This window comes from Stegostoma tigrinum, chromosome 5 (assembly GCF_030684315.1).
Source record: "Stegostoma tigrinum isolate sSteTig4 chromosome 5, sSteTig4.hap1, whole genome shotgun sequence".
NCBI classification, from domain to species: Eukaryota; Metazoa; Chordata; class Chondrichthyes; order Orectolobiformes; family Stegostomatidae; genus Stegostoma; species Stegostoma tigrinum.
In genome coordinates this window covers 1,674,939-1,699,933 of record NC_081358.1, presented here as the reverse complement: position 1 = coordinate 1,699,933, position 24,995 = coordinate 1,674,939, and the positions used below count along the sequence as shown (strand labels likewise).

The window sequence follows — 24,995 nt, the reverse complement described above, 5'->3', positions numbered from 1 at the left end:
ATCAACTTATTGAAAAATTCAGAGAACAGAATCCCAGTTATAAGAAATGTGAATACCCACCTTGGAGCCTAAAGGAAGATGTTTGCATTGACCAATCTCTTAAGAAATAAAGCTAGATTCAATCCCATGTGCCTGCTTTATTACATATCATTGAAACTACTTGAATGACCTGGCCAAGTACATCTCTTATCATTTATTCCTTAACAATGTGGCTGTCAGTTTGAGTGTGTGGGAGTGATGTTCAAAGGAGATCGAGTTTAAGTCCTAGATAATAATTAGAATATCTTGTTTAACTTGGCTCAACTAGTTACAGTATTAAGAATAAATTGTTAATCTTGTTTAAGCTATAAACTTGGTGTCTGGTATCAGCTATTCATAAAATCTAGTTAGGAACCACTGGGGCAACTTTAAGGACCATTCAATGCTTAAAATTTTACTGTGCGGCAAATACAGGGATGGGAGGCTTATTTGACTTGCCTGCTGTTGTAACAAGATTTCGGAGGCAGGTTGCCATTACAAAGAAGGACGTATTCAGTGTTTTGAAGATTCAATAGATCTTAAGTCAAATTGTTCTGACTTGGACATGTACTGAGTCCAAAACCTTGAAATTCCTTCACTAAACCACTTAAGGGAGTGACATCATTACAGGTCCCTGCACTAATTCACTAAGTTCCACCATCAACTTTCTGTACTTACCCTTGCATAACGTGCTGGAATCCATGACTCTGTGCATGGTTTAAAGGAACCTGAGAAAAGTTGCGGTGTCTGACATCAGCTGAATTAGAACCTGTGGGTCCAATAATGGTTTCTTGGCTTGGAGATGACGATGGTGTTGTGGTACTTGAATTTTCAGAACTCTGAGAAGGTAACAAAATTCATTTTAAATGTTTTTATTAAATAACAAGAAATGTCCAGTAATGGACAGAACCATGAATGACAGAGGATTAATCTGAAACAATAATTGTTCTTCTTCCCTCTTACCTTGCTGTCTTTGTCCTGCTTCCTTACTGGAACTTCCAGTTCTGAACTCTGATCAGGTCTTTAAACAACTCCTACACATCAAATGTGGACTTGTCCGATAACAACAACTCCCAATTAACTGTTCCTAGCTTTTGCTTTCTACTGTTGTAATTTGCCATCCTCCAATTCAGCACCTCCCTTAAGGTCCTGACTTATCCTTGTTCATTGCTATCTCAAAGCATAAGGAGGTGTGATCACTGTTTCCGAAGTGCTGTTCCAGTGAAAGATCAGTCATCCGGCCCGGCTCAGGATCCAATGTGGCCCTGCCTCTAGTTCAACTGTTTCAGGGGGTTAATAAGAAAACCAACTGACCTATGAAAGACTGACAAAATGCTCTAGATAATCCAAAATGTGAAAGAACCCAAGTTGAAAAGGTCAGATAGCTTTTATACTAAATCTCTCCAGTTACATTCAAGGGTGTTTAAACCTGGTGCTTCTGGGTTTGTGTCAAAGCAGACTAATGACTCTATTATTCTTTACAGATACATTCTTCATTGTTAGCGAGTTTTGAGAAGATTTGTAGCTCAGGTTGAGGTTCTGGATGTGAGTTTGCTCGCTGAGCTAGAGGGTTAGTTTTCAGACATTTCGTCACCATTCTAGGTAACATCATCAGTGAGCCTCCGAAGCAGCGCTGGTGTTATGTCCCGCTTTCTATTTATCTGTTTAGGTTTCCTTGGGTTGATGTCATTTCCTGTTCTTTTTCTCAGAGGATGGTAGATGGGCTCCAAATCAATGTGTTTGTTGATGGAGTTCCGGTTGAAATGCCATGCTCCTAGGAATTCTCGTGCATTCCAACCAGAACTCCATCAACAAACACATTGATTTGGAGCCCATCTACCATCCTCTGAGAAAAAGAACAGGAAATGACATCACCAACCCAAGGAAACCTAAACATATAAATGGAAAGCGGGACATAACACCAGCGCTTCATCGGAGGCTCACTGATGATGTTACCTAGAATGGTGACAAAACTAACCCTGAAAACTAAGTCTGAAAACTAACCCTCCAGCTCAGCGAGCAAACTCATATCCAGATTCTTCATTGTGTCCAGCGGCAAAGGCATAAATTCACAAAAACACATCATCCTGGGCTGCCTGTAAATGGATAAAGTCATCCCAAAATAAAAATCATGAAACAAATGTGCTTAAAGTCACTGGGTCTAAAACCAAGGCATTTTATCTCAAATGAATGCACAAAATGATAGCATAATAATAACTATTTACTCGCATTTTCAAACATGTAGAAACCTGCCAATGCTTGTATCAGAAATTTAACTGTGGAAAACTTGCCCTAAAAGTAATGAAGTAAGAAGAAACAAAGCGCAAACATGCAAGAACATTAAATAAAGCGGTCAGATTCTGTGACCAAATTAGCATCTTTTACTACAGATATAATGCATATTCAGCAATTTTAACAGGATATTTTTATTTTCCAGAAAGCATGGCAACGCACAGTTCCACTGCAAAGGCTAAGAAATCAACCTAGTTCGGGACAGTTTTAAGTCGTGACAGATGGGGATGTATGTATTGACCAATGCTGCCCTTTAAAATGATGGCTGCACTAACTTTAAACAGAAACACATTTACCATGGTTCCGTTGTTGGTTGCCAGAGTTCCATTGTTCCTATAACTGGATTTGGGTGATCCTGGAGGAGTCCTTGAAGAGCAGACTAGGTGAACCATATGATACTCGTCTTGCTGTGTCACAAATGGGAGCGGTGGAAAGAATGAAAAATGAGAAGGCAAAAGTAGTCAATGCTATAACAAAGCCACAGCTAAAGATACACATGCAGAATTTCATTTTAAACATTATCTACTGTTTTGCTCATTTTCTACATCAGACAAAATGTGCTGGGGAGATTAGCTCCATACAAGTCATTTAGCTCCTCAAAAAAAGCCAAAATACACAACTGAATCAAGGAAATATTGCTCATAGAACTAAGAATTCATGCTTTTCAAACCAAATATAAAGGAAGAACAATTGATTTCCATTCATTACTTTGTAGGGAGGTTAAACATTTTAACATGTGACTATGTCCCAACACCATGGCATCATGAAGATACAGGAAAATGCGAAACACAACAGAACGCAGGCAGGCAGAGATTCAGTGATAATGGGAACTGCAGATGCTGGAGAATCCAAGATAACAGGAGCTGGATGAACACAGCAGGCCAAGCAGCATCTTAGGAACAGATTCAGGTGCTTTTGTATGTGAATCACAATATTACCTTTATGCACTTTGTATGGTAATGATCTGCTTGTACTGTAAGCAAAACAAAGCCTTACACTGTACCTAGGTACATGTGACAGTAATGAATCAAATAAAAGATATTAACATGCAAGCACACCAAGTGACTAGGGAGATAAATTGAACATTATTTTCCTGCAATTTGCGAAGAGAGTATAATTGCAAAGTGTTATACAATGATATAGGGTATTGCCAAGTTCTTTTTCCTTCATTATTTCTTGGGATGTTTGTAATAGTGATGTTTGGTGCCCAAACCTAAATGCCTTTGAACTGAGTTGTTTACTAGGCCATTTCAGAGGGCAGTAAAGTGTCAATCGCATTACCATCAGCCATGATGTAAATGGTGGAGTGGACTTGATGGGCCAAATGGCCTTACTTCCACTATGTCTTATGGTGGATCTGGAGTCAGATGGATGCACGTGCACAAATTCTGCACAACTAAGCCTTTGTTAAATACCCCACCGGTAAAATCAAACTGGCAGCGACCACGTAAGCACAATATTTATAAGTGATCAGCACACTCTGACATCCCTATATACTGGCAGCAGTACTACGCACACATAAAGAGAACTTTTCAATAATATCTGCAAACAACTTTTCTTTTTAAGGACAACCTCATGGCATCATTACTGAGTGAGCTATCCAACCCATCAAGTCTGCACCACCATTCAATAAGGTCATGCTCATGTTAATTCTCAATTCTAATTTACTGCCTTGAGCCTCGAACCCTCTATTTTCTGACAGATTAAAAACCTGAGAACATAAATGAACTCTGTGGGGAAATACTGAACTAGGGGTTATTGTTACATACTAGGGGTCTCCCATCTAAGATGGATACAAAGAATTCCTTCTTTATGAGGGTTAAGGGTTTATGGAATTTTATACTCCAGAGAACAGTGGTCACTTGATCACTGAACATATTCAAAGATGATTCAGAAAGATGTTTGATCAACTGGGGGAGTTTGTGTTATAGGAGGCAGGCATAAAGACTGAAGTTGTAATTATAAGCAAATGAGCTGCAGTCTCACTAAGTAGCACAGCAGGCATAAAGGTGGAATAACTTTCTCTTGCTCTTATGGTAAGGTTATAAGTCCAAAGATGTCCAACTAAATAAAATTATGTAAAGGGCTTGACAGGAAGCAGGTACAAACACTTGCCAAACAATAGCTCTCCTAGACTCTCTTCTCCCCATCGCCCTCAAGAAAAAGGTCAGGCCATAATATTATGGGAATATATACACATCATCCTGGTTTACACACAACATTCCCTGCACCACACCACCTCAGGAGGTACTACAGCCTAAGAGCCACAATAGGGGAAGATCATCACCACATCGCCAGAACGACTGGTGATGGGTAGTAAATGCCCCTTATCCCAAGTAATGAATCAAATGGCCCAACCATTGCAAGTTTCTTCACTATTCTCATCATTGCTGACATTTAGTTTATCCAAACTCTCTCATTTATTTAGTTTGAAAGTTAACTTTCTGGTTCACAGATATACAAGAGCAAAATTCAGTACTCATGACCACACGACAACACTGAAATTACTCAGGAGCACTTGAGACATATAGCTGCAAAACCTGCTGTGCATGAGTTTAACAGAATCAGAAACTAAATTTAGAGTAAACTAGAACACAAAAAACAAAAGAAATGAATTCAAACATGTTATTAGACTTATGATTATTACCCAGACCAATCTCCAAACTTCAGAGTTAGGTATGAAACTCATGACAACATTATGATTTCTATAGACCAAAGATTCTCAAACATTATTGTTGATAGACAACACATGTGGGGCAAATGATCTTGTAGAATATCTAGCCACCCTACCAAACCCATTTTTTGCACACCATCATAAAAAACCTTTCATCAGAATCAATGCGAAAAATAGCGCTGCTGTCAATGAAATGACGTCTGCTTCCAAGCTAAGCTCAGGCTCCATGTTCAGCCAGATGCGTCCCTCCGTTTTCAACCCTCAAGTGTTGAGAATTTGGATTTGTATGCTGTAATGAATGGCATGAAGTGCTGCATCAATCGAGCCAGGACTGAGACAATGCATGGAGTTAAACATGTGTCAAGCCTTTCTTAGTGAACACTAGTCCAAGTGACTTGTATTTTGCAGTCCACCTGGTCCATGGACCAGGCTTTGAGAACCTTTTATGATTTTTTGAAAAAAGAAAATCTATTATACATGAGCCCAATCATCCCAACCCACTAACAGAACTTGAGAACATCCTCCTCCATCTCCCTACTTAGACCTGTTAATCCCTTATGATGAGCATATTATTTATTGTAATATACAAGTTCAATTTAAAACATCTTAGAGATAAGAGGTGTATGGGGTACTGGAACACATTTGAAACATCACCGAAAACAAGACATATCTAAATTTCAATCCTGCTGCAATCTATTAATTAATTTACGTAATAGTAACCAAATAAGATCAAAAAAAGGAGGAGTTTTAAATTACCTTTCTGAAAATATCCTTGAGCTGCAAGTGGTCAGGGAGAAGTTTGCCAGAATACACAAGTCTCTGATCCTTGGTGGACTGTCAAAGAAACAATAAAAAAAATTAACAAGAACAGAAGTTGCTGGAAAAGGTCAGCAGGTCTGGCAGCATCTGTGAAGGAAAAAACAGAGTTAATGTTTTGGGTTCTTTGCAGGCATTACAAAAATAGAAATGAATTTGTAGAACCAGCAGGTTTGGAGTCTAATCTATGTCAGGTCATCAAGAAAACACCTCTTTCTCTTTGAATAATGAAAGGAGATCCTCATCTGCATACAGAGGTGAAGCTTGCTTAACATCTCACTCAAATATCACCTCTGAAAGGGTCCTCTTGTGGTGCAGGGGTCCTGTTCCCACCTCTGAACCAAGAAGCCTGGGTTAATTAGAAAACAAAAGGTTTTTTTTTAAAAAAAGAAATCACCTCTGATTAAAAAAAGCTAAATCTTAATGGCAATAAACAGAAGGTAGTCATCATTCAACCAATACACAGTCAGTCAGTCAAGGTGAATGAGGAGGATTTGGTGCGCAAGGGAAATATGAACAGAGTATCTTTAAAAAGAGAATTTTCTATTATACACCTGTTTCTCATCAATGACAATTTCAAAAAAGACAAAATGTTTTGCTTTCGTCCTGCTGGACTTCACCTACAACTTTGAGTAGCAAAGCCTTTGCACACCTCAAGATCTCAGCCTGGGAGATAGTACACCCAATGCCTTTCTGATCGCCTGACATCAGGAATAATGCTGCCTGAAGAATCAAACAGACACATGCAAAATCAATGGCTTGTAGAATCTCCATTTGTTTCCTTTAGCACAGCAATAAATTTGGCAAGGCTCAGTGCAAGTTGGAAGAACAGCATCTCATTTTCCATTTGGGGCCCCTACAGCCTTTCGGATTCAACGTTGAGTTCAATAACTCTACAGCCTGAACACCAACTTCCATACCCAGCCCCAGCCCTACTTTCATCACCGCAAACTCATTTTCACCAATAAACGGTCCCCACCATCAACCGTTCTTTTCACTGGCACATTATCATGCACCCTTTGTCAACTCAACTGTCATTCTCTCCCTTTCTTTCTTTCTCTCCCTCTCGAGCTTTCTCTCACACACTCACTCACTCTTTGACCTCCATTTCTGCTTATTCACTCAATCTGCAGATCCCTCACACCCCCGACTTTAACTTATCACCATCTTTTTCTAGCTGCTATCAGTTCTGAAGAGGGTCACTAGACAGTTAACTCCATTTTGTCTTCACACATGCTACCACATTTGTCCAGCAATTTCTATTTTTGTTAATAATTTTCAACTCTTCAGCTGGAAAGTAGGTCAAGAGTTAATTTGGAAATAAAACTGCAGTGAAATATAGCCCAGGCTTTCAATGCCTACAAAGTGTCTGTTTCAAAGGACAGTGCCCTTCAGCTCTGGTGAAAGGAGTCGTCCCCACTATCAGAGAACTAACCTTGAAGGAAATTCAAAGTATCAGATATGGAATAATGTTATATCCAAGGTGAGAGTTTGTACAAAAAGCATTGCTACATCACCTGTTCTATTATTCTTGCTATCCTTTACACAGCCTTTCCGAAACTAGATTTATTCTCCTAGCCTTGTGATTTGAGCTATGCATCCTGCCAATAGAATTCATAAACAATCACTAGTAAACGATTTAGTGCAACTCTGAAATGAAGTTCTGCAGTCTATTTTTTAAAAACTTATTTTGTTCTTTAGATGGGCCTCAAAGCACGATTTCAAAGATGATCAAAGATGTTTCTGGTGCCCTGGTCCCCAATATTTGTCCATCAGCTTGCTAAAATAAAAGTTAGTTGGTACCACGTGCCAATTGTAGAGATTTGTCATGTAGAACTGTTGCTGAATTTATTGCATTCCAGTCATCACACTTCTAAAATATTAGTGACTTCTTAAATAACTTTGGGGCGTGTAGAAACTGTAAACAGTACTATAGAAATCGCCACGGTTTTCCATGTTACACAGTCAGTGACACACCACTAATGTTTTTGAAGTCGGTGCAGTTGGCAGAAATGTTGTTAGCAGCACCTGCAAATTTAAAATAGTCATGCCAACTTTTAGTTATAGCAAGGAGCTTCACACTAACCTGTGAAATGCACCAACACCTGGATATAATAAAGCAAATATGTTCATGACAATAGCATCAAATTCTTCAGCTTGTCTGTTATACCAATTGTGTTACGCAGAGCTACAAAATGGTATCACCTCTCCATGAGTTGTTCACTTATCTTAATACCTGCAGAACTGCAATACAATTTCTGTGTCACCGGTATCTAGAATAGTGTGAACCCAAATAACCTTGATACCAGATTATTTCTCTAATTCATAACTAACCTAAACCGCCCGATGTAGCTTAGACAAGAATGTTGCTCAACCATCAAGTAAAAGCAAATTACTGCAAAGCTGGTAAGCCGATATGTTCCTAATTTCACTGTTGAACACAGATCAGAAGCTGCCTTTCGACTGTAAAGATTTTATCGAAGGCAGGTTTCATGTAAGAAACAGATGAGGACACTCTAGTGAAAAATAATTTTTCAGGACAGCAATGGTAGCTCAGTGGTTAGCACTGCAACCTCACACCAACAGGGGCCCGGGTTTGACTCCATCTTCAGGCGACTGTCTGTGTGGAGTTTGCACATTCTCCCTGTGTCTGTGTGGGTTTCCTCCGGGTGCTCCAGTTTCTTCCCACAGTTCAAAGATGTTCAGGCTAGGTGGACTGGCAATGCTAAATTGCCTGCAGTGTTCAGGGATGCCTAGATTATGGGGATGAGTCTGGGTGGGATGCTCTGAGGGTCAGTGTGCAGTTGTTGGGCCAAAAGGCCTGTTTCCACACTGTAGGGATTCTACGAAATATTTTAATTTCCTCCACACCATCCCTCAAAAGCTAGTTTCGAGGCAGCTTTCCAAACATTAAATCAATCTTTATATTTCCCACTGGTATCTCAAAGTTTTGTGCATTTATTTTGATTACAATAGATCTGATTAAATTTGAGCATGACGATGTTTAGAAGAGGGAATGCAAATTATAAGGGCACTTAAAGTAGTTGTTAAACCTGGTTAAATATAGCGTCACTTGCCAAGGCTTTCCATGATACCTCTCCTGTGCTCACAATGATTCACACTACTGCCCTAATAACACCATCCTTCTGAAAAGACAGGAAGCAAAGAGAACTTTAAACATCCTTCACATGGGGATGAAACCAGCAAAAGCATGACAAGTAGACACCATTGTTTATAACTGCGTTTTAAGCTAGACCAACAAAACAGTGCAACATAAAAGGTCTTGAGGCACACACAACACATTTAAGTGTTTGCATTCTTAGTAGGCAAGTATTAAAAGCCCCCCCAACTCAACTGGGTATGGTCAAAACATTAGTAAAGACCAATGTTTTTTTCGAAGAACGAGATATCAACCTGGGGCTACGTTCGGAACATCAAAAGTATTTGTAAGATTCCTTGGTGTGGGTTTTTTAAAATCAGTCATCAGCTGCCAGCCTGAGTGGGAAACCAAAGTGCAGCATCTTCGCATTATTAGGTCCAAAGCCAATTTGAATCCTTGGATCATCAAACTACAAAGCAGAGCTTCTTAAATAATATATACATGCTGTAATCAGGGCAGTCAATGGTTCTTTTCAGCAACTTCTAGAATTTAGCATAGGGCAAAGAAATGCAAGGTTGCTGAATTGTTTCAAAATTTGCAAAAAGCCAAACCCCAAAATCTCGCACATAGCCCACCATAGGGTGTTCCAAATTGCCTGCTGAAACTGCTAGGATGGAGTTGAAAGGGAGGTTGGGCAAGAGAAAATTAATATTAGGATTGCATCACTTGCCCTCTCACTATTTCAGACACAACATGCATGCAGAGCTGGATTTTTAAAAAAAAGTTTTATTTTATAATTTGTTTACTAAGTTCTGAGAGAGAACAAGACTAAACTAGATCAAAATAAATCAGACCAGATCAGATCACACTTACAACAGAATAACACAATTATCAATCCTGGTACTCTAACGCAGGTTTTAAAGCAGTGGATTACATACAGTGTACAGTGTTTGGTCTGGTTGCCTTGATCAAGATCCTGATAGGTCCAAAACATTTCACAGCATGTTGGAGAGAAATCTGTACATGGGCAAAATAACAAAAGTAAAAGTAACCTCAAGAGTCTCGTAACCATGTATAATAGGAGTTCAGCAAAGATGTTGTTTATCATCAACAGTCTTCTTCAATGCCTCTGCAGAAACAACAATCAAATAAACATTTGAAGGTGCAGAATCTGGTGTAAAGGGGTGGGGGAAGAAAATGATAGCTGCAGGTAAATATACAGATAAAGCATTTGCAGCAAGCATAAAAGGTGGTTTACAAAGTAAAACTCAACAGCAGGCACGAACCTTAGCCATAAAAATGAAATTCCACAAAACCTAAACGATGCCTGCAGGTATTTCAAAATCACCCTGAAACATTTCAAGGAGAAAAGAGAATCAGAATATCAGGTACAAGAATTCATATATTTAGGAAGTGCAATATCTGCAGATGGAAGCTAGAACAAATAAGAACAAGGTTAGCAATGGAAAGGGAGATTTAATAAGAAGCAGTTCTTAACTGGATAACCAAATAAACTCAAAAACAAACAGGTCAACACTGACTTGCAATGTTGCTGGTATGGATGCAAAATATAAATCTTACATAAAGCGACAGACAAGTTTTGAAATCACTTTGAAACGTAGGTGAGGCACAGATGGAAAGAATCTGCTGGATACAACAAATAACAAATGAAAGGGTGTTTTGAAGTGTGAATGAATAAAGAAATTTGATGAATACAGTTAGATGGCAGAGATTCTGGGTAGGGCACATCTTAAGAGATAAAGGCTAAGAGATAGTAGAGGGAGGATTTAAAGTGAAAAAGGAAGGAAGAGAACATTAATACTGTTTGGCCAGAAAATTGAAAGAAGTCATTGCCAAATGAAAAGAATGGCATATGTCAATGAAGGACGGAAAGATGGCCATCTGCCAAGGACCTGCCTTCAGCATAACATATAACATGACGATAACATCAAAACAAGCCATTTGGCCCAGCTGATCTTTTCCAATGTCCGAGTTTTATATGAGCCTCTGCCTAACCTTTGCAACTGAACCTGTCAAATGGATCAAGGAGAACAGAGATAAGTGAAATAATCTGTGGCACCTATCAACTGTATCAGACATAGATTGACACAACTTTTAAAAACTGTTCAGTCTGCTGTGGAGATTAGAGTAGATAGTTCATGGACTGCAAGACTTTGGCAACTGGCTGCATGATCAGTTCATGCACAGCAACATACTTGGTCTGTAATTACCTGAGATCATCAATCACCTGCATGATTTCAATCAACAAGCTTTCAAGGCATAACCACCTTTGCAGTAGCATTGTACCAAAAGAATAAACTTGTATTTTGTTTCTTTTCCCCAAGGAAGGTTGAAGGAATAAAACATTTAGGAAGGGGAAAAAAAGAAGCTCAGAAAAGCCACAATTACCACCTGAACATGGAGATTCAATTACAACCAGGGAAGCGGCACTTACTAATAGGGTAGCTATAAATGCGTGTGGAGATGTACTCACGATCATTCGATTTTTGTGTTGGCACCGGTTGAGTGCCTAGCCCCAGTGCACTGTACATCAGGTGTCATTCACACCGCAGAATTAACCATTGTGACATCATTACTGCAAGCTTAGAGAGAAATAATTCAGTCCATTTCATGGAGATTCTGCAGCCAGAGTGGATTATATGCTGTCAAAGAAACCTCAGTGAGTTACTGCAATGCATCCTGTATTATGACACACGCCGCCGCCACTATGCATCAGTGGTGGAAGGAATGCATGTTTAAAGGTAGGGGTAGGCGCGATGCCCATCAAACTGGATTCTTTTGGTCAGGCTGGTGTGGAGCTTCTTGTGTGTTGCTGCAACTTCACTCGTCCAACCATGTGGAGAGTATTCCATCACATTCCTGATGTGTACCTAAGGGATGGTCGACAGGATTTGGGAATGCAAGAAGTGAGCTACTGAGCATCAAATTCCAGCCTCTAAATGCTTTTGTAGTATTTATATATCAAGTTCAGTTTGTCAACAATGGGAACCCCACTTCCGGGATGGTGGTAGGGCTGGGAAATTGTAATGCAATTGAACAACATTTTAGAGATCTATAAATTAACTGGAAAAAGTCACAGCAGACTCAAAATTCACATATCAGTTCAACCCCAACGAAAGGATGGGTGCCCATGCCTTCCTGCGGAACCACACATCGGCCTACAACAATGACAGCCAGTTATCTCAACTCCAAAGCATCACTTCAGGAGTTAGAGAAACATACCATTGCCTACAGCACAGAAAGAAGCTATTTGATGCATCGGAATGGCACTGACTGTTCTAACAGCATTGCACCCAGTTCCACCCTACCACTTTATCCACATAATCCTGCATGGGATTTTTAACAATGGTTAATCCACCTAACCTGCATATCTTTGAACTGTGGGAGGAAACTGGAGCACCTGGAGGAAACCTACACAGACATGAACAGAACATGCAAACTCCATACAGTCAGTTGCCTGAGGGTGGAATTGAACCAGGTGCCCAGTACTGAGAAGCAGCATTACTAACCATTGTACCAGTGCGCAGGCCCAGGGTACTTCCATGAAGCAATGCCCTAAGTCCAACTATGTTTTCCTGTTTCAATGGCATGCCTTCCATTGTAAGGTGAGAAGTAGAGATGTTCACTAAAAACTGTGAACCACGTTTACAGATCATCATAAAAACCCTGCAGTGTGGAAACAGGCCCTTCAGCCTAAAGGTTCCACACCGACCGTTGGGCCATCTGACCCAGGCCCATCCTCAATAACCCACCTACCCCTGAACACGACAGGCAATTTAGCACGCCAGGAATAAAAGAATGACTAGAGTAAGATCAGGGCCAGTCAAGGACAGGAGTGGGAAGTTGTGCGTGGAGTCTGAAGAGATAGGAGAGGCGCTAAATGAATACTTTTCGTCAGTATTCACACAGGAAAAAAGACAAAAGACAATGCTGTTGAGGGGAATGCTGAGATATAGGTTATTAGACTGGACAGGATTGAGGTTCATAAGGAGGAGGTGTTAGCAATTCTGGAAGGTGTGGAAATAGACAAGTCCCCTGGGCTGGATGGGATTTATCCTAGGATTCTCTGGGAAGCTAGGAAGGAGATTGCAGAGCCTTTGGCTTTGATCGTTATGCCATCATCGTCTACGGGAATAGTGCCAGAAGACTGGAGGAAGGCAAATGTTGTCCCCTTGTTCAAGAAGGGGAGTAGAGTCAACCCTGATAATCAAAGACCAGTTCCCACAACTGAAGTAAGGCTCAAAGTGTTAGAAAGGATAAGAGATAGGGTTTATAATCAACTAGAAAGGAATAATTTGATTAGGCGTAGTCGACATGGTTTTGTGAAGGGTAGGTCATGCCTCACAAACCTTATTGAGTTCTTTGAGATGGTGACCAAGCAGGTGGATGAGAGTAAAGCAGTTGATGCGGTGTATATGGATTTCAGTAAAGCGTTTGATAAGGTTCCCTACAGTAGGCTATTGCAAAAAATACAGAGGCATGGGATTGAGGGTGATTTAGTGGTTTGGATCAGAAATTGGCTAACTGTAAGAAGACAGAGGGTGGTGGTTGACGGGAAATGTTCATCCTGGAGTTCAGTTACTAGTGGTGCACCGCAAGGGTCTGTTTTGGGCCCGCTGATGTTTGTCATTTTATAATTGACCTGGATGAGGGCGTAGAAGGATGGGTTGGTAAATTTGCAGATTACACTAAAGTCAGTGGAGTTGTGGATAGTGCAGAAGGATGTTGCAGGTTACAGAGGGACATAGTTAAGCTGCAGAGCTGGGCTGAGAGGTGGCAAATGGAGTTTAATGCAGATAAGTGTGAGGTGATTCACTTTGGAAGGATTAACAGGAATACAGAGTGCTGGGCTAATGGTAAGATTCTTGGTAGTAAGGATGAGCAGAGAGATCTCAGCATCCATGTGCGTAAATGCCTGAAAGTTGCCACCTAGATTGATAAGGTTGTTCAGAAAGCATACGATGTCTTAGGTTTTATTGGTAGAGGGACTGAGTTTCAGAGCCATGAGGTCATGTTGCAGCTGTACAAAACTCTGGTGCAGCCGCACTTGGTGTATTGCATACAGTTCTGGTCGCTGCATTATAGGAAGTATGTAGAAGCTTTGGAAAGGGTACAGAGGAGATTTATTAGGATGTTGCCTGGTATGGAGGGAAGGTCTTACGAGGAAAGGCTGAGGGATTTGGGGCTGTTTTCATTAGAGAGAAGAAGGTTAAGAGGCCACCTAATAGAGACATACAAGATGATCAGAGGATTAGACAGGGTGGACAGTGAGAGCCTTTTTCCTCGGATGGTGACGGCTAGCACGAGGGGACATAGCTTTAAACTGAGGGGTGATAGATATAGGACAGAAGTCAGAGGTAGGTTCTTTACTCAGAGTAGTAAGGGCATGGAATGCCCTGCCTGCAACAGTAATCGACTCGCCAAGTTTAAGGACATTTAAATGGTCATTGGATAAATATATGGATGATAATGGAATAGTGTAGGTTAGATGGGCTTCAGATTGGTTTCACAAGTCGACATCAAGGGCAGAAGGGCCTGTACTGCGCTGTAACGTTCTATGTTCTAATCCACCCAGCCTGCACATCTTTGGACTGTGGGAGGAAACCGGAGTACCTGGAGGAAACCCACGCAGACACGGGGAGAAATGTGCAACCTCCGCAGAGTCTCCCAAGGCTAGAATCGAACCCGGGTCCCCAGCGCAGTGAGGCTGCAGTGGTAACTAGCAAGCCGCCGTGCTGCCCCACCTCTTCCTCCAGTGGCACCTAGTAGCACCTGTGCGCACCATTTATGAAACACATTGCAAACGTTCATACAGAATTCCTATCATGTTCCAAACTCATGACCACTACAATCTAGAAGGACAAGGGCATCAGATATGTAGACATCACCATTCAATCTTGGAACTCCATTCTGAACAGCACTGTGGGCGTACCTCCACCAAACGGACTGCAACACTTCAAGGCAGTAGCTCACCACAATCTGCGCACCAGCTATCCTTTTCAAGTGTGACACCCAGAAATAGATTCAATACTCTAGCTGAGGTTGAAACCATGTTTTATACAAATTCAACATAACTTCTCTGTTCAGAGATTATGGGAACTGCAGATGCTGGAGAATCCAAGATAATCAAGTGTGAAGCTGAATGAAGACAGCAGGCCAAGCAGCATCTCAGGAGCACAAAAGCTGGTGTTTCGGGCCTAGACCCTCTCTATTTATTTCAGAATCCTCTCCCCATCCCCCTCTCTGATGAAGGGTCTAGGCCCGAAACATCAGCTTTTGTGCTCCTGAGATGCTAATTGGCCTGCTGTGTTCATCCAGCTTCAAACTTTGTTATAACCTCGCCGTTCTTGCTTTGTGTCCTTAATAGTGAAGCCTAGCAAACTGTATCTTTTGTTAACAAACCTCTCTTGACCTGCCTGTCACCTTCAATGAATTAGGTACGTACAAGAGGTTCCTCAACTCTTACACATCTTTTAGAATTGTTCCGACTTTAGTTTTCTCTCCATATTCTTCCAAGTAAAATGCATCTCCTCACTTCTCCACATTGGTCATACAGGTAGCAAATGAAGTTCATTGCCTATGCTATTTCAAAGCTCTGCACTACCCTCCTCACAAACACAAAGTAGCAACCACAAACCTTCAAAAACTGTGCTGTGTGCTGCAAGTTCTCCTTCATTAACATCAATCAGAAAAAGCACTGACCCTGCAGAACTCTGCTATGTACCTGTCCAGCCTGAGAAAAGTCCATTAACTACTATGTTTTATTTACAATCAACAAATCAATTCGATATCCATGATATCAGAGATAATGGGGACTGCAGATGCTGGAGATTCCAAGATAATAAAATGTGAGGCTGGATGAACACAGCAGGCCAAGCAGCATCTCAGGAGCACAAAAGCTCAAGATAATAAAATGTGAGGCTGGATGAACACAGCAGGCCAAGCAGCATCTCAGGAGCACAAAAGCTCCAAGATAATAAAATGTGAGGCTGGATGAACACAGCAGACCAAGCAGCATCTCAGGAGCACAAAAGCTCCAAGATAATAAAATGTGAGGCTGGATGAACACAGCAGACCAAGCAGCATCTCAGGAGCACAAAAGCTCCAAGATAATAAAATGTGAGGCTGGATGAACACAGCAGGCCAAGCAGCATCTCAGGAGCACAAAAGCTCCAAGATAATAAAATGTGAGGCTGGATGAACACAGCAGGCCAAGCAGCATCTCAGGAGCACAAAAGCTCCAAGATAATAAAATGTGAGGCTGGATGAACACAGCAGGCCAAGCAGCATCTCAGGAGCACAAAAGCTCCAAGATAATAAAATGTGAGGCTGGATGAACATAGCAGGCCAAGCAGCATCTCAGGAGCACAAAAGCTCCAAGATAATAAAATGTGAGGCTGGATGAACACAGCAGGCCAAGCAGCATCTCAGGAGCACAAAAGCTCCAAGATAATAAAATGTGAGGCTGGATTTTGTGCTCCTGAGATGCTGCTTGGCCTGCTGTGTTCATCCAGCCTCACATTTTATTAATTCGATATCCATGTTGCTGCTACCATTCCTTTTACTTCATGAGCTAGAATTTTGACTCAGAAGCTGCTGAATGGCACCGCACCAAGCACCTTTTATAATTCCACATACAACTCAACAACTGCAATTTTAACCCCACTGCGAAGCATTACCCTCAAACCTCTGTTACTTCTTCCAAAAACAACAATCCAGCCACAAGGTGTCTTTTTCTCAGAAATCCATGCTGGCTTGCTTTAATTAACCTACTCTGGTCTGTGTGATTGTTAATTTTTCTTGAAGTTGTAGTGGTTTAGCCATCGCTGAGGATCAACTGACTTCCCAATAGTTGCTGGCTTAATTTGCTTTGCTTTTTTTGTTCAAGAAAGTGTGTACTTGTGAAAAGATCATCGAAACTGGCAAGACATGTCGAAAGCACGGTTAATAAAGCATACAGTTTCCAAGGCTTTATTAACATTACCAATTCTCCAGTTCTCTGGCACCATACCAATGTCTGGTTAAGACTGAAAAATTGTGGCCAATGTCTCAGCATAATCTTTACTTGTCACTTCCCTCAGAACCCTGAGGTGTATCTCATTCAGGCCTGGTGCCACTAAGTACTGATAAGCAATCCAATCCCTGTTCCTAATCAAATAAATCCTAAGTGTCTGAACTAACTTCTCTTCAACAACGAATTTGGCACTATCTTCTTCACTGGTCAAGACTGATATATGTTAATTAATTCTTGGGTCATACGTACTGCCTCCGCTGCAAATCCTCTTTTTCATCTCAAATCAGTACCCTTTTACATCCAATGTTCCTATAGAAGACTTAACCATTTTATATTGGTTACCCATCTCTTTTCATGCACCTCTTCCTTTTCTTAATTGAATTCATGCATTTCCTCTGAACCTCCTATTTTCAGCCTGGTTTTCAAATTTACTTTCCACTTGACATCTGTTTGAAGCACTCCTATTCTATTTTTAAAATATACATCTTGATTTCTATCTCTTTTGCCATCCAGAAAGCTGCTTTATATTCCTGCGAAAGAAAAATACCAATACATTGACTTTGCCTGATAAATCTCCCCTATGGAGATGCCCATTGTATAATGCAAACAGACGATGAATAGCGTGCAGGTGTACAAATTCATTAGTACTTGCTAGAAATAAATTGTAATTTAAACTTATTGTGCATTGTACCGTATTACAACAAACTGTATGGACAATGGAATTCAAGGACTGACACAGTTACTGCTTTGCTGACAGCTAAGAGAACATCAGAGTGGCGACATCTGCAAAATAGTGATGATAATGCAAGACGATTCAATGTTAATTTGCAAACAGGCAAAAAACCTCTACCACTGCCAAGATTCTATGCTTATCTCCCATTTTCAAAATCTGAAACTGCCTGCTTGCTGTGACACATCGGTGCCTTCATCCCACTTTGCATGCCATCTTCTCATTTAAGCACAGGAGATGCAAAAAATTTATTTTCCCCATTCTCACTATCCAAGGCCTCATCCACAGTTTCCAAGTAAAACAGTGCTTTAATTATAATTCTATCAATTTAGTATATGACAATCAGCTGCAGTTGGATGTACAGCTGGTTTGCGAACCTGAATGATGCCAACAGCATGTGTTTAATTCACACACAAGCTGAGCTTATCATGAAGGATTCTCCATCTCAACCTCTTCCCTTGCCTAAGATTTAGTGATTCTCCAGTGAAATGGTCTGTCATCTCTCTAATGAGATGGCACCCCATGACTCATGTGACTTTACCTCGACTACATTTGCTACTTACAGTAGGATTTCTTCTAAATTGAGAATAGGGAGATAGATGCAGATAAGGCGTTTGCTTTCCATTTGATCACCATGGCCTTGAACTTTCAGCTGCATATCATTTTGAAGTCTCTACCACGACCTCAACTCTGATCTTCTCTTTGACCTCTTCCTGATCCAATGAAATTTAACATCAACACTAACTCGGCGAACACCATCTTACATTTCAGCCATCTGTATACAACATTGCACTGACCAGTTCATATCATAACCCTAATCCTTATCTCCTCACAGCAGCTGTTCTTATTTCCTACTCCTTCCACACATCTTTTTTCGATTTAATCCATTATCACCCCTTTTGCCTTGGACCATTTTGCTTTCAATCTCTCATCCACCAAACTTCTCTTTCATCCTTTTCCTGCCTCTAACATTTTTCAGTTCTGGTAAAACATTCACCAGCTGAACAAATAATCTGTTTCTCTCCCCACAGCCTCAACTGAATGTTTACAGTATTTTCGCATTTACAGTTTTGATATTATACTTTAGAAAATATAATCTGTTCGCACTTGCAGAGAAGAGGACGATGAAGAAACCAAGAGAAATTAAGCAAACTGTGCAAATACACTAACTTACCTCATTCTTTACTTTTGCTGCAGAACTGAAAACAATCCTTTGATGTAAATAAACAAGTTGGTAAACACAGAAGAAATCTAGTATTGCATGGTCAACAGACTCTCAATGTTCTCTCATATTCATAATTCTGAAGCAATGAGAACAAATTATAGTCACTCCTGCTGATGCACTTTTTTTGTAATTAGAGACAAAATACATAAATCAGGCTGAAATCATCCTTCAATCAGCAGTGATGAGCAATGCTTCTTGGCAAAATCAGCTATGTAATTAAGTAATGACAAACAAAAAGCTGTGCAGTGGCATTCCATTGTAAAGTATCTTTGTACAATTATCAGTTATTTAATACACTGCTGCATAAAGCAGCATACTAAACACTGTTTTCTAAGTCATTTTTTGGACAGCCAGTTATTCTGATACACATCAGAATATGTACCAACATACAAGTCTCCAGGTCGAACTACTGCGTAATGATAACCCACCTGTAGATTGTTCTGCAAAGATACAGCTTATTTTCCCAAAATTTGAAATGTAGGCTTCTAAGGAGTTTAACCAGGTGAAGTCTGACCATCTTGAAACAAAGTAGTGAAAAGATTTTTACACTTATGTCAGGACACCTGCCCCCCAACAAAAACAAAGACAGAATTCCCTTTGTCCTTACATATCACCCCACTAACCTCCATATCCAATGTATCATTCTCCACCATTTCTGTCACCAGCAATCCAACCCCACAACCAAAGATATACTTCACTCCCCACTCCACTTGCCCTCCGTAGGAACTGCTGTCCAAGACTCCCTCAACCGTTGCACACTCAACGCTCGCCCCACCACCCTTCCCTGCAACCGCAGCAAGTACTACACCTGCCCCTATACGTTCCCCCACCCCACCTCCCCTTGCTTCCATTCAAGGCACCAAACAAACCTTTCACATCAGCAGGTTCACCTGCACATCCATCAATGTGTTTGACTACATCTGCTGTTCCCAACGTGGCTTCCTCTACATCAGTGAGGCAAAGCGGAGGCTAAGAGGCCAGCTTGTACAGCAGCTGCACTCTTTTCGTGACAAATAACACTTTCCGGTCACAAACCATTTCAACTCCCTGGGGAGCATGTCCACCCTGGGCCTCCTCCAGTGTCACAATGACACCACCCAGAAGCTGGAGGAGCAGCACCTCATATTCCGCCTTGGGAGCCAACAGCCCAAAGGTCTCAATGTTGATTTTACCAGTTTCAAAATCTCCCCACACCCAGTGGCATCCCATGACCAACCCTCCCTCTCATCCCCGCCTCCATGACCTGACACAACCTGTCCATCTTCTCTCCCACCTAACTGACCAATCCCCACCACTGCCTACCTGCACTCACCCATCACCTTCCCACCTACCTTCCCCAGCCTGACCCCTCCACTCTATTTATCTCAGTGCTCCCTTCCCCTCCCCCATTTCTGAAGGGTCCCAACCCAAAACACCAACTTTCCTGCTCCTCTGACGCTGCCTGGGCTGTTGTTATTGAGCTTTGTTTCCCCATCTCCGCGTGCATATCAACATTTAAAAATTGTGTCCCTCTGTCTATGGTGGGGGTTTAAAAGGAGTTCAGAGCTTTAACTAGTAGATTTATTTGTAGATAATTCATACTTTTCTTAAGGTCCAGCCCCAGGTGGTTTAATCATACAAACAGCCATTCTTGTTAAATACAGGAATCTCAGTGTTTTTTTTACCTACTATCTTAACAGAGGTCAACTGGGGACTTTTGCTAATATTGATTAAATCATTAACTTTTGTAGTGGCCCAAGTAGTAGTTTAGACTCAGAAATCAGCACAATTTCCCAAATCAGTTGCAGTACTCCCCATCTGCAACAGCTGGGCAACCAGCCCCAAGACATTGCACAGGTGCTTATACCGACCAAAGTTTAACTTTTTTAACTGCTAAGCAAAAACTTAGTCAGCAAGAATTCTTCGAAGGAGCATCTCATGGAGAGCAGTGGAGATATCAAGGAAAGGTTTTCATATTTCTTCAACCAACAATTCAACTGAGTTACAAATACATCAAACCATGATGTCTCATCTTGAGCTTCACAAATCTCCCTTAAGCATTAAATTTTATGACAGCTCTTCAGTTTTCAACCTTTGGCGACTGAAAACTTAGTAACCCTGCTTATCCTTTCACAATGTGAAACATTCTCATCATATCACCCTGTATTACATTACTGTAATAAAAGCAGAACAATTTATCATTCAATATTCCTATTTCCCAACCCTAAGAGTCAGCACTGTATTCAAAACGTCAATATCTTTCTAATGCAACATGAAACAGAAATAAAAAAAATTAAAATGAGGTGCTGGAGTATCTGAGAACCAATGCCAACCCTATCAGGGATGCTAAGTGATGGTTTTAGGTACAGGTGCGTTCAAGAGGACAGGAGCTGGATATATTATGCAAAGAATTGAACAACCTGGAAAGGAGGAGATAATCCATGATGAGAGCATGGACTTTGTAGAAAACAAAAACTTACACCCCCATAGCCTGCAGATCTTTAGACTGTGGGAGGAAGCCAGAGGATACAGAGGAAACCCATTCAGACATGGGAGAATGTGCAAACTCCACACAGTCACTCAAGGCTGGAATTGAACCTGGGTCCCCTAGTGCGGTGAGGGAGCAGTGCTAACCACTGTCAGATGCTTGCATGATTAGCCACACCAACAACTGCAGTCAAGTCACAACAATCTTCACCCTCTTTTACTCAACTGCTGAGAGATTCTTCTGCATCACAAGCAGTGAAGAAGTTAATTCTCTCTCACTAGTTTTGTGCTAACGATTTGTTGAAAATTATGTAACTTGGTAAATGCTTGTACAAGATACTGAACATGTTCACATGTGGGGCTGTTGTGAAAACACACAGTGGCTAAAAAGTTTGCTTCAAAAAACATTGATAATCTTTAGTCAGCTGTAAATATTCAAACTGCATAAAACCTCAAAAATGATTTCTATAAACCCTCAAGAACTGACTCCAAAGGACTCCTTTCCACAGAAAGGTTTCTGTAAGCTGCAAAATAGACTCAATAACACGTGAGAATTGTGACCCTCGCCAACGATGGAACTTGAAGAAACTCAAATTCTCAAACAAAAATAAGTATCAAAATTAACTTAACGCTGTCTGTCAAATTCAACTGTCTGGAAAACTTGTTAGAGTTTGAATTTGATATTCTAATGACAACATCAAGTGTCTGTGGATATCCTGCTCGCTACTGAAGACCTAATTTCTTACACACAGCAAATGTACTGAGATATGCAATCTAACTCAAAAGTCATTAAAGGTCACACTACATGATTTAGATTGATGGAAAAACAAGGTGGAGGTCAAAAGAACCATTACACAGGTCAAAGACCTAAATATGTCAAGATTAACTGAGAATGTCAAGGTTATCAACGGCACCTTGTCCAGTATTTTTGAGCACTTTTGCTAAATATACAAGAGTTTTGCTCCAATATGTCAGAGAAAAATCCAAAGGAAACTACAATGGTCTTTCCATACAGAAGACTGGTGGGGGGGGAGCTAACCAGATTTCAGGAACTAAGTCGAGTGTTCACAAGATTCAGTTTTGTGGAAGAACACGGTACTAAACATACACATTCCAAGGAAGCATCAGTCTCAGACCTGACCAGATTGTAACCTCAAGTCAATATTCTCACCCACGCCAATCAATTGTCTTTTTCTTGAGTCAAAGCTTATCAATACTCTGCCCTAAATACATTCAACGACCCAGCCTCCACCACACTCTGGGGAGGTGAGTTCCAAAGATTTCTGACTCCATCATGTCGATGATAAACTGAAGGTGGGGGTGGAATGAGGGGTTGAGGAGTGTACCTGGGGGCTGGAGGTGCGGGCAAGTGGGAGAGCAGGCCGCCGCGGAGGCGGAGGAAGGACGGTGACGGGACGGCGGAGAGTCGGGGCCCAGGGGTATTTTAGCTCGGATTTCTCCCAGCGCTTGTCTCTTGCCGCTGCCTGGGCTGCACTCACCGGCCGACTCGGGTAGACCCGGGACAAGTGGCTCTTCAGCTTCTCCACCGTCCAGTTGAGGAAACAGCTGACGGTCTGATCATCATATTTCTGGTTGGGAGCTTTGATGACCAGAGTGACCGGGCTGTCGGCGGAGCTCGGCTCCATAGCTCACATTCCGCGTGCTGCTTGTTGCAGGCAGATCCCGAGTCCGTACCACCGGCTCTGACAAACCCTACACCCCAGGCAGGCCTCGGCTCAGCGCCTCCTGCTTCACTCCCGGGCCCGCAACATCGCTGCCCACACCCCGCCCCCGGGCAGTGACTTCTCGCTCTGGCGGCTTCTCAAGCGGATGCTAGGCCCCGATCCCCGGCCTCAAGTTGCAGGCCCTGCCTAGTCTCCACAGTGACGAGAATTCGCTCATGCGTGCACGCTCCCGCGAAGAGACGATCGCGCGCAGAACGTCATAATACGTGGTCAGCTGACAGTGCTCGGCGTGACGTCATCGTTCAGAACGCCACGGCGGGCGTCCCCATGACGTCACTCCCTGCTGTTGGAGATTCCCCCACGTGAGAACTCATCTCAAACACAGATGCAGAGTCACCCAGACTCGAAACGTTAAGTTTGCTTTCTGTTCATGGATACTGCTGACCCACTGTGATCTCCTGCATTTTTGTTTTCAGCACAGATTCCTGCACTTTTTAGTAATTTGTTTTGATCTCAAACCTTACCTCCCCTCCGGAGATGCTACCTGATTTGCTGAGTCTCTCCACACCCTCCCTCTACTTCGAGATTTCACTCAAGTTGGGGTGAGCCTCTGACAGTTTGATTTTTGTGGAGGAATAATCCCTTGTCTGAGGGGTAAAACGGGGCATCGGGATTAATTTCAAAATCAACTAAGACACCAAGGGCCAACTCGCCTAATTCTGCTCAGAGATAATGGGAACTGCAGATGCTGGAGAATCCAAGATAATAAAATGTGAGGCTGGATGCACACAGCAGGCCAAGCAGCGTCTCAGGAGCACAAAAGCTGACGTTTTGGGCCCTCTCTCTGATGAAGGGTCTAGGCCCGAAACGTCAGCTTTTGTGCTCCTGAGATGCTGCTTGGGCTGCTGTGTTCATCCAGCTCCACACTTTGTCATCGCGTAATTCTGCGTTGTAATTATATCGCAATTATGGGTGTTTTTTTTCCCACCCATAATACCTAGGAAGCATTGTCTCTGTTTGAATATGCCTGTTCGGATTGAAGGGATACATATTAGGTCTGCACAGTGGCTTTGTTAATTTTGCCGTTTGTTTTAAAAAAATTTGTTCTGAATAAATGAGTTATATTTGATTTTATTGAATAAATCTGGTCAAAGTCTCTTTTGTTCTAGGCACATTTGACCATTGTGATTAAGTAAAACATTTGCACTTTTGGCATGGATGTTGCAATGGTGGGGCTCGATTACAGCACATTCCTCCTCTTACACTGCCTGAAGACCAATGGAAGCTGATTAAATGAGAATGCCAAAAGGGAATTTGACAAATTCTTGAAAGAGAAAAGAAATGCAGGGACAAAAACAAAGTTGCTGGAAAAGCTCAGCAGGTCGGGCAGCATCTGTGAATGAGAAAACGGAGTTAACGTTTCAGGGATAATTGGAACTGCAGATGCTGGAGAATCTGAGATAACAAGGTGTTGAGCTGGATGAACACAGCAGGTCAAGCAGCATCAGAAGAGCAGGAAAGCTGACGTTTCAGGCCTAGACCCTTCTTCAGAACTGATGGCTGGGAAAACATTGGTTGAAATGTAGAAAGAAGGGGAGGGGGATGGGGTAGGGAGTAAATAATAGGGTAAAGCCTAAAGAGAGAGAAGAGCAGGTGCAAAGACAAAGGAGTTGCTAACAATCAGGCTGGGAGGGTGAATAATTATTAATGGGAACTATTAATGATCAACAACAGACGATGTGTAATGGCAGGCTGTGTGGTAACAAGGCCTGGTGTGTGGGGGGCTGGGACATGGGGGAGTTTAGGCCCTAAAATTAGTGAACTCAATATTGAGTCCAGAGGGTTGTTGGGTTCCCAAGAGGAAAATGAGGTGTTGTTCCTCCAGTTTGCTGGAACGCTGCAGCAAGCCAAAGACAGAGATGTGGACCAGGGAACAGGGTGGTGCATTGAAGTG

At 41.8% G+C, this 24,995-nt stretch overlaps 1 protein-coding gene across 1 annotated transcript in view; it reads right to left on the bottom strand.

Annotated features, from left to right (window-relative positions):
- The window catches only part of herpud2 (HERPUD family member 2), a 40,530-nt gene extending 17,204 nt beyond the window's left edge, over positions 1 to 23,326 (bottom strand). The window contains exons 1-4 of the mRNA XM_048529921.1: positions 22,856 to 23,326; positions 5,741 to 5,818; positions 2,607 to 2,717; positions 697 to 857 (exon numbers count right to left, since the gene is read on the bottom strand). Of these exons, the coding sequence (XP_048385878.1) occupies positions 697 to 857; positions 2,607 to 2,717; positions 5,741 to 5,818; positions 22,856 to 23,002 (497 nt within the window). The 5' untranslated portion in view covers positions 23,003 to 23,326. The remainder of the gene's footprint in view (positions 1 to 696; positions 858 to 2,606; positions 2,718 to 5,740; positions 5,819 to 22,855) is intronic.
- Positions 23,327 to 24,995: the final 1,669 nt, after the last annotated feature.